Consider the following 10,991-nt stretch of genomic DNA (forward strand, 5'->3'; position numbering starts at 1 on the left):
TGATAATTAATATTACAATTCTATTATTAAAGGTCCTAGTAACTCATGCAACATAGAATTATGATTTTGCTCTTCAATGATCAGCAGAGTTTCCCCTATTTACAATGGCAATATTTATGTTCACTCATATACAGTGGAATTATGGTCTTGTACTCCGATCTGAGTTAAAAATCCATTATGAAATTCAGATCAATTTGTTAAAAATTAATTTGCTAAAAGTTAATTAACAAAAGCTATGTCACTTAGATATTAAGGTAGAACTAACTGACATTCATATAAGTGAGAACTGATATATCATTACTACAACCCTAATAGAGATTCTCAATATATGGCACTATTTCACTGATATACCATGGGTTCTTATCTTGGGGCCCTATTACCAGCTTCACGGAATCTAATTCCGATCGAAATGAAGCTCTCGTGACGTCATAAATCCGTGAATGTCAGTTAGGCCGTATTACGAGCTCTTGATTCCGCTCGGAACTAAATTCCGATGCGAAATTATTACGAATCCCATTCCGGCAGGTTTAAGAGTAAGCGAAATCTAGATTCCGATAAGAGTTTGTTTATTTCAGTGAACAAAATGGCGCTGTTTTCCGTCATACAGCCAGCTATTGCTGAAGAGAGTGATCGAAACACTATTAAGAGAAAGATCTATCGGCTTAAAAGATTTTGGGTATTCCAATATCCCGACAACAAAATTTAGAAATTAATTTAGATTGGAAATTAGTTTTTTTTTAAATGGTGTTACTCATAGGCGAAATTCAGTAGTGGAAATGAATAATATCGGATTGTGGAAATTAATAACAAAAGCTACATAAAAAAAATATGTACAAAAAACAATAGAATCTTAGCTAAAAAAAGGAATTACCAAAGTTAGCTATTAGAATTTCCTATATTGTTTGAAATATGCATGTGTGAAGATTTTACTATCGACTGCGTTATCCTTCAACTATCTTATGGTACTTTAAGATGGATGCAAGTTAACATGTCTTATATAGTAGTGATTTGGTATTTAATATTTATAGTGGTAATTACGCCAGATATGCCGGTAAGGCTTCCTTTATTTTAATCTGGATTGTTTTCTAGGTATTCCACAATCATTGTTTGGAGGCGAATATTAATTTTTGTACGTGAAGCCATTTGAAAATACTACGTTGTAATTTCACTCTACACTACTCTCTATACTTCAAATAAACACAAACTTGGCTTTTAGAACACTAAATTGTTGAAAATGTATGAATTTTTAAGCTTTCAGTTCTAAGTTAATGCGATTTTAACTCGCATGCAAGTAGAGAATACAAACATATCGTTGCCAGATTAATAAATTAGAATTATAATAATTTTCTAATTGGTCAAAGTTAGCCCCGCCTGCAAACTTCAATTTCACTGGAATCGTACGGAATGGCGATTTCAATTCCGGATTCCGATATGCTCATGTTACGGCAAAGTGGGTTTTACGAAATTGGCAATCCGATGAAAGCTAGTTTCCGATCGGAATCGTTTCCAGGCGGAATAAATTTCGATGAGTTGGTAATAGGGCCCCTGGGGCCTTATTACCAGCTTCACGGAATCTGATTCCGATCGAAATGAAGCTCTCGTGACGTCATAAATCCGTGAATGTCAGTTATGCCGTATTACGAGCTCTTGATTCCGCTCGGAACTAAATTTCGATGCGAAATAATTACGAATCCGATTCCGGCAGGTTTAGAGCAAGCGAAATCTAAATTCCGATAGGAATTTGTTTATTTTAGTGATCAAAATGGCGCTGTTTTCTGTCATTATTACCGATTAAAGCCAATCTGAAAAACATTTTTGTAGTTTTTCTTAGTGCGTAACGCAAAATTTGATAATTTTAATTTAATTTTATTTAAAATAGGGTATTTTTACAGCTTTCATAAAAATAATTGTATTTCGATACTTAAATTGCGGCTTATTTTGTTTTACAGATTGAGTTAAAAAGAAGAGCTTTTTGTTATATTCAGAAAGATGATACCCAATCTATTTCATAATTTTATAACCGTCGTCGAACAGCCGACCTAATTTTGTGTTTACGACTACTAATGTTCAACTCCGCAGTCTTGTAATTTTAAATCCAATTCAGAAGACAAGGAGAGTCCTGTATCAAGTATTGAGTGAAATTTGCCTCTGTGGAGGACTTTTTGATGGAACTAACCCTCATTTCCGTTACATGGAGAGGAAAAGCACGAAAACCTCCCACGGTTAGCCTGACCTCAAGGAGACTCCAGATTTTCTGAGCCACAACGGTTAGGCCTGATTAATAATAAAAAATGATTGCTTATAAAAAAATAATTTCATTGAGATAATGATGAACATTTAGTTGAAATCCAATTACCGCCAAGCAATCTGAAAAACATTTTCGTAGTTTTTCTTTGCGTGTTACGCAAAATTTGATCATTTTAATTTCATCTTAATCATGGTTGAAATAAATTATTTTTGTAACTTTTATAAACATAATTTTTCGCCGATACTTAAATTGCGAGTTACTTTGATTTTTGGGATGAGTTATAAAGATAAATAAAAAAAATATAAAGAGCATCTCGTTATATCCACAAATACAATTGGCTGTCTGTCAAAGATGCTAAAAAATGATTCATTAATGTAAAAAAAATTCATTACGATTCCTGAACATTGAACTCTTTAAGCGTCAAGCAATCTGAAAGAAATTTTCGTGGTTTCCTTTTACGTGTAACGCAAAATATGATTGTTTTCTTTAAAAAGAATAATAAAATAAAAATTAAAAGAAAAACATAAAGGCAGCAATGTTTAAATATTTACATAAATTATGAGTTGTTTTATCTTTCTTCCTTTTTAAAACAAAACAAAATGAAGAGCATTTGATTGAGGTCAATTTATTAGCAGGGTAGATAGTCTTTTGCGGACGTTAAGAAATGATTTGGCAAATTTCTTCATAATAAATGCTACGAATAATTATTTTGATGAAAAAGATTTATTTTTTTAATTCTCATAGGAAAATTTAACAAATTTACAGTTGCATTATAATAGAACTAGACGCTTCAAACTAGTAATTATGGTTGAATAAGCAAATATCCTTCCTTCGGTTTTAATTAATCCCATAATTGCTTGCAATGAAAATAATTATAGACAACCTTGATTTTCCCCCTGGAATTTTATTGCAATTGCATTCAGTGGTGGATATTACTGGCGAATATTGTTTTTTGTATGGGAAGCCATTTTTTAAAGTAAAACGTATGAATTTTTAAGCTTCCAGTTCTAAGTTAATGCAATTTTAGCTCGCATAGAAGAAGAGAAAAGAAACATATCGTTGCCAGATTAATAAATTATAACTATAGTAATTTTCTAATTGGTCAAAGTTAGTCCCGCCTACAAACTCCAATTTCACCGGAATCTTGAGGAATGGTGATTTCGATTTCGGATTCCGATATGCTCATGTTACGGCAAAGTGGGTTTTACGAAATTGGCAATCCCATGAAAGCTAGTTTCCGATCGGAATCATTTCCGAGCGGAATAAATTTCGATGAGTTGGCAATAGGGCCCCTGTGCTGAATGATAATTAACTGATTCATAAGGTATCAAAATAGTCATCATTTAATCTCTCAATTCATTTATTTACAGCTTACGATATTTTCACTGGTCTTGGAAAACAAGTAGGAGATTGTTTTGATAATGTTCATTACGAAGAGTGTGATATTTCTATAGCTGATGCCTATCATCCGAAAACTGCACAAATAGGCAACAATCCACCAGAAACGCAATTTGTTCTTTTCACGCCAACAAACCCCGATAGAGCTGAGCCGTTGCACAAATGTGGCGGTGAATTACCTAAAGACACTGATTTTGATCCAGACGTAGAGACAGTTCTTATTGCGCATGGTTATTTGGATGGGCTCTGTAGAACAGCTTGGCAGAGAGTAAGCTCCAAATTCATTTGTGATTTTTAGATGTTTAATAATGAAGACCACATTGAGGAACAATGGAGAGACAAAAGAAAAAAAAAGGAAAATAAGCTTCGAGGATTTGAAACTAAGTGATAAAATCCGGAGCATACTTTTACAAACCAATTTTCTGATCAGCCTATAAGGGATATGAATAAAAAATGTCTTCAGAAGTTTTCGAGGATTTAACACCACAGACGTTAAATCCTCGAAAACTTCTAGACCCGCAACGTCATTCTGACGCCATCTTATTTCCTGCGCAGAATTAAATTGTTGGTCAATACTTTAGTATCTCAGTTGAAGTTGGGGAATATATTTCACCAAAACGCGACTTTGAAAAAAGAATGTCTAAATTATTCATAAAATTACTATTTCAACACTCTACACATTCGTTATTTTAATATTGCTATTAAACAAATTTTTGAAACTGAATATAAAAAATTCATGTTTATCGGTAATTCAGAATACAAACACTCAAATTTCACATAAGATTTCCAAGCACTGTATCTCAAATAAAATATTTCATGTTAAATAATATCAGTTCAAAACACCTAGTGCACAAAAAATTGATCGCCATAGGAATAAACATAGCTATTATTATTGCTATTCCAGCAATATTGCTTCCAAAGTAATTTTTTGCACATGCATTAATACTTATTCATGAACTTAATTAATTCATCAGAATTAAACAATACAAAGCTAAGCGTTTCAGATGGAGCGTCCCTCCTGTCATGAAGCAACTGATAGAGAGGCGATTATAAAGAGATTATAGAGAGTGGGACCAATATAGGGCTATTTCTCTCTTTCAAGACATTAGTAGTTGTTAGGATCTTGCCATGAACCTTTAACTTTAAAGAAAATAAAAGTAGAGTGATTATTTTATCGCTAATCGTGAGCAATCTGAACAACCAAAATGAAACCCTCAAAACTAGCTTCCTACCACTGCGATTAGGCTTAGCTATTACGTTTAACAATCTCTATGGGCACAAAACTGTAATTAGTTATTTTTAGAAAAACCAAATCGTTTTAATTATAAATGCAACTAGTTTATAGGTAACATTTAAACAGGATTTCGATCTTTAACACTTTAATCGAAATTATAATTCCCTTTATTTAATGTAAGAAATAAATTTTGCTTACTTATTTAGCACAATTTGAAAGGTGCAACGGATAAGTCATTAAAGTAGATAACTATTCGCAAGCAGAACCGGGAACTAATTAATTCCAAATAAGAGAAGTGGACTGTTAGAATATTGAATAAAAGGAAAAAGCCAGCCAATACTAAAGACTATAAGAAGAGGATGAAAGAAACAACCAATCGAAGCAAAAAGTGCAACTTACAGGCTGACCAAAATTTCACATAACATAGGTTTTTAATTTAAAGAAAGTGGGATTTTTTTTATTGATTTTTTAAAGTATAACGTACAAGGTTATGCATTGATTAACATAGAGGATAAATTACTGCTGCTGGTATTACTGACACACAGTCTTTGTCAAAATTACCTGCATCCTTTTTTAAGAAATGTGGCTACCTTTCGTCGATATGGGGCTTATTTTTTTCTTTTAAGACATGGGAAATTTTTAGGTTCAGCTTCAATTTTAATTAACTTGCACTTACATGCGGTCTTTTCTTTTTTTCTTTGGAAAAATTTTATTATGCAACTGGTTCATAATTCTGAACACTTGTGATTTTGGGATAATTTTTTCAAAGAGAATTAAAGAAAAGTACAGAAAACGGGACAATAGTGAGAAATATAAATTACCTAAACACGTTCTCCTATGTAATGAATAACAATTTCTAAACCCGTTATGTTAATGAGCGTGTTTTATATCGTAGACAAATTAAATAATCCAATTATTTGCACATGGACTCCTTCATTTTGCAATAAGCCAAACCGGTTGGAAAAGTCACTAGCATTTTCAAATCAGCCTGGCACTTTAATCCTATATCAGTGAGAACATGTACCTCTAGGTTAATAAGAAATATATCAATTTGTAACACAATTAGCCTGCCTTATTTTTATCATTTTTCAATAAGTCCAGAACACACTGTTAAAAATTTATCAGAAAAAATTGTTAAGTAACAATTTATTTAATTGTTATTTTACCATATTCAAGCGAAACAGCCAAATAACCATAAATAAGACGGTAATCAAACTCTTAACTGTGAGATAAACCGTTTATTAACTGGTTTCACCAAATATGGTTAGACAACAAGACTTTTATCACCCCAACTAAGCCAACCTAATAAAGCCACTTAGTTCCTTGCAACTGCCTACATATTATAGCCGCGAGGGCCAATGTGTTAGTTTCATGAATAACAGAATTTGGGTTCGCATCAGCATTTCCTTCAACACATGAAGAGTATCCGGTGTCCTGCACTTTGCACTGCCCATTACCTAATGTAAAGCCTAACTCTTATGTCCAGTTAAATTTCTTTTTTAGGATTTTGAAACTATGCTAGTTGTAAATGGTTAAAAACCATATAGTTTTGTAATCATGGCCTTACATCCATACTAGTAGTAAGCGGTTGCAAAACCGAATAGGAAAAAATGTTCCTCACCGTAAACTTAATGGTTAAATGGATGGGCAAACTGCTGCCGGTTATTTTACCGTAATTTTAGTAGGAAAATTCTAACAGTGTAGTGAAAACCAATAGTAAATAGCTTTTTAAAGGTTTTTTGCATTATGTCTAAGCAAATTCAGCCAGATGAGTTACGAATCTTTTTACCGTATTTTTTTTTTCATTTTCTAACTTAAGCTTTTCTTTTGTGTATTTGATGGAAACGTAGCATTATATTAATAACTGTAACTCTCTGTATTTGCATTCATAGCCATTGCTCAATGTATTAAGAAAGTTTATCTTTTTTTATCTCTTATACTTTTTTATCTACTGAAATTAAAAAAGAATTTCTTTTTCAGGAAATAAAAACGCAACTTTTTATAAGAGGCGACTACAACGTTATTCTCGTCGACTGGACATGGGGCAACACACCAGATCCAGGAGGAGCGGCTCAGAACTCTCTCGTCGCTGGAGAACAAGCAGCTTTTGTTGTTCAAAATATCATGGTATGTTAATATTAAAGAAAAATATTAAGTAAAACAATGAAGTTATGAATATAAATCAAATTAGTTGGCTCCATCAGCTGTTCACTGACGCTCCCTATCCTCTGAAAATTGCTGTGCAATCTTATAAGGTTTGCTTTACAAACCATGCTCGCACCGCTCGTTTGCAACCTTTTTGAAATGTGTTCTAGCGTTATCAATTTAAAATGTATTCTAACGTAACCCATTTGAAACGGGTTATATCGTAAAATCTTAGGAAACTGAATCAATTATTAAATTTCTTAAAACTAATTTTTGGATGGGTCCTAAAATAGCCCAGCCCGTGACGTTTTTAAAAATCTCGACACGCAACTTTTTAAAATCTTACCAAACTAGGTTTCCGAAATATATTTCGGAGAGATTATTTTGAACGTCCGATCACGCCACCAAAATTCTTAAACCTGATTGGCTGCTTGATATGTATACCTACGAGAAGGTAGGATTTCGTTAGAAAAAGGGTAAAAGGGTTTATTTTTTCACCGTTTATGCTTCTGATCTCTTGCTGTTGGAATGATCGTTATTATTTCATTTTTAGCAGTTATATCATTTATTACCGTTATTATTTCATTTTTATTGTGCAGTGGCTGTTGAACATGGCGAGCAAATGGACTAATGAGTTTTTTTTAATAATCAAAAAGCAACGTTGATCCCCGTGATGATGGCCAACTTGGCGAGATTTCAAAAAGTAGCCAAGAAGTGGGCTATTCTAGGAATTTACCCTAATTTCTCTTTAAAAATGTTAAAATTTTAGTCAATGATGAGTCATTGAAAGAAAAGATTTTAGAATGAAATAGGGGATATTTCCGTATAGTGATCTGTCATGCCAACTACAAAAGCCAGGGTGCCAAATAAGTTTTAAACTTGCAAATTTAAAAAAAAAAAAAAAAAAAAAAAAAAAAAAAAAAAAAAAAAAACATGCAATCATTTCCGGGGGTTGGTTACGAGTTATACCTTTCAAATTGGTCCCTTTCTGTGATGTTTATTTTAGTTTCACGCGGGCCGCCGCCCGGAAGACTTGGCGATTATTTTGCCACAGATCACGATACGGAAATCTCCCCTTGAAATAAATGCATACAATAGAAAAACTTAAAAAAAAACAACAATAATCATGCTTTTAAAAAACAACATGTATAATGTCACGTCTCCTACGCATTCCTAAATGGTACGTTTTTCATAAATGTCATCAATGCTTCCTTGTTTTACTCTTCACGAATGCTTCTTTTATTCTACTTAAAAATCGCAACAGCACGACTAATACTCATTTTAAATTAATAATAATTACAATGAATAAAACTTTTATTACTGAACATACATGGATATTATTAAAAAACAATATAAAACACTTTGTTGAAATGAACTATTCGCTTTTATCCTTTCCATCCTTCCAACTTATAATACAGTTTGTTTCAGTTTTTCTTTCCATCCCTTTCCATACAAACAGCTTCCATCTATTATCTTTTCAAGTCATCGCGAGAAAAATATTTTCATTTAGAAATTTATGCAATTACGTAAAAAATTTTATTAGACAACCCGGAAAAGTTGAGATGGCTTATAAGATAAAAAGTTTTCTCTCGACAAAGATGGCGAAGGTTTAAATTTTAGCTATGAACAAGGACTAATTTACGAGAGGGAATTCGAGGCATATGGCGAAGACTACCAATTTGTGAGAAGCCCTCACTCCCAAGATACATATCAAAAGAAAATCTTTTTATTTTTTTAACTTGCTTAATCTTTTACCTGTAAGGGCTTATAATTGTTCTTTCTTTTTTAAAAATTTTATTAGTAAAAAAACAATAATATATGTTTTCACAATAACGCAATTAGATAGGTCTTTAGTACAACTATCTTCCAAGACAATTTTCTTCATTTTCACCAACAATTCTTTCTCTATCAATTAATTTTAGTATTTTTCTCAAAGTTTAGTTAAATTAAATGTTAAATTTTTATATGACGGGCTTCCAAATATGGTTTACAAATTATTGTCTAAAATGTTATCCTTCGATATTGTGATTTACAAACCATGCACGTTAACTGAAGCTTGTCGACGCTTTTAGAAGACCCACACGTGACTTCGTGCTTAAAAAGCCCTGAGATACGTAAATCGGGACCTGGCTATGACAGGTATATTTACATTTTGCTCCCTATAAGCACTGGTCACCAAATTGTAGAATGAAATTTTATCATAGATGCTAATAAATGCTTTTAATCACGTTTCAGTTTTATTCGGGAAACAATCAGGTAATAATTTGATGTATCTCGTGTTTCTAAAATGTCTTTGCTTTGAACTCGACTTGGAAGTAATGGGTAAATAAATCAACCAACCAGACGATTATGGTAAGCGGACTGTAGTTTAAGATATTTAAAAGAAGATGAACTTAATGAAATGAAAAAGATCAAATGTATCACAAAAAAATAATTATTGTTAAGAAATGGTGTACTTTTAGATCCGTCTATAAGAGCAGACCATTGTTATATTGTTGTATGTAATTATATTATTATTTTTGTTTCATCTTTCTTTGATTTAATAGTAAAGCGACGTTACCGTAAAAATATTAGAGTGATTCTTTGGAAACATGGCAATTCGGAACAAAAAATTTCTTCAAATTTAAAGTCTTCAAATTAATCTAAATTTTTTTTTGTATATTTATTTAGTTACATTTATTAATACAGATAGCAGTGTAGTTTATTGACATTATCTTACATATATATTACATATTTGTACATATATCTTACAGATAGCAGTGTAGTTTATTGACATTTAATCGAGAAAAAAAAAAATAGAAATTCGCCAAATTTTGAATGCCAGTAAAATGACATATTAGCTTAGAAGTTAAGAAAACAGTCATTTTAAGCGAATAGTAAGTAACTCAACTTAAGCCTTTGCGTTAGATGGACCATGAATTGCTTAAATTAATTCTTTTATCCACTGTAGAAAGAATCAAAAATGTTTTTGTGTCTGATATGTACAGAATAAAATTGTGTATTATAATCAATCATTAAATAAAAAAAAGCTTTGATTACATTCAAGCATATTTATTTGCTTTCTCTCTTTACATTCAACTGTTTAAAAAGTTTTCTGGTAACTGTTTCAATGTCCTGGCATTCATAAGCCAGGAAAATGACACCCAGCATAATGACAATTTGTCATTATATAGCATTTAACTTTACTTTAATTTAATATTTCGGCCTAAGACGTTTACGTTCCGCAGAAAACAACAGAATTACTTGAAATAACTCAGGTAAATCTATGTAGTTTAAGTTATTAATGAATTCAAGAAGACAGGAAAATGACAACATTAAAACCTACTCACCTTGAAAAATTTTTTGGAATAGGTTTTGAACCAGAAAGTACACTGGTGTGCAAAACTTAAGCAACAAGTGCGTTTTTTGTCATAACTCTACAAGAAATCATCTAATTGACATGAAATTTGAATATGATGTATACAGTCCGCAAAAAAAAAGATATCACCCTGAATAACTTTCGTTCTGATGATCGGATTTTCACGAACTAATTGTCAATCTTAATGGTTCCTGGGGGTGACCTCAAATATGCTAATTAATAAGTGCTAACTATTAATTAAGTTACGAAATCAGACACAAAAACGTACTTTCTCTGAATAAACATATATTTTTTTTTACATATTTGAATTCTTAATCTTCAAAATATAGGGGGTAGCCGCAATCTGGGAAATGTGGTCCCCATAGTTTGGGCAGGAGAGCGATTCAAAGTTTGGACCCCTTAATGCTAAATTCACTTTTTGCGTTTTTAGTCATATTTTAAAAGCTAATTAAGCAATTCAAAAAAAAATTACACCCACTCATAAAACTCATTTACCCAAAGATAATTTCATGAAAAAAATAATTTTTAATATTTATTTATTATTTTTTATTATTTAATTAAAGTGAGGATGAAAAAATATTGAATTATAAGGTATGAATTTTTTTATA

The 10,991-nt window shown here is 31.7% G+C and overlaps 1 protein-coding gene across 1 annotated transcript in view; it reads left to right on the forward strand.

The window, feature by feature from the left end:
* The first annotated feature begins 583 nt into the window (after positions 1 to 583).
* Positions 584 to 10,991, forward strand: part of LOC122270658 (pancreatic lipase-related protein 2-like) — a 24,037-nt gene continuing 13,629 nt past the window's right edge. Inside the window, exons 1-3 of the mRNA XM_043048967.2 lie at positions 584 to 626; positions 3,619 to 3,914; positions 6,861 to 7,007. Of these exons, the coding sequence (XP_042904901.2) occupies positions 584 to 626; positions 3,619 to 3,914; positions 6,861 to 7,007 (486 nt within the window). The remainder of the gene's footprint in view (positions 627 to 3,618; positions 3,915 to 6,860; positions 7,008 to 10,991) is intronic.

This window comes from Parasteatoda tepidariorum, chromosome 4 (assembly GCF_043381705.1).
Source record: "Parasteatoda tepidariorum isolate YZ-2023 chromosome 4, CAS_Ptep_4.0, whole genome shotgun sequence".
Classification (NCBI taxonomy): Eukaryota; Metazoa; Arthropoda; class Arachnida; order Araneae; family Theridiidae; genus Parasteatoda; species Parasteatoda tepidariorum.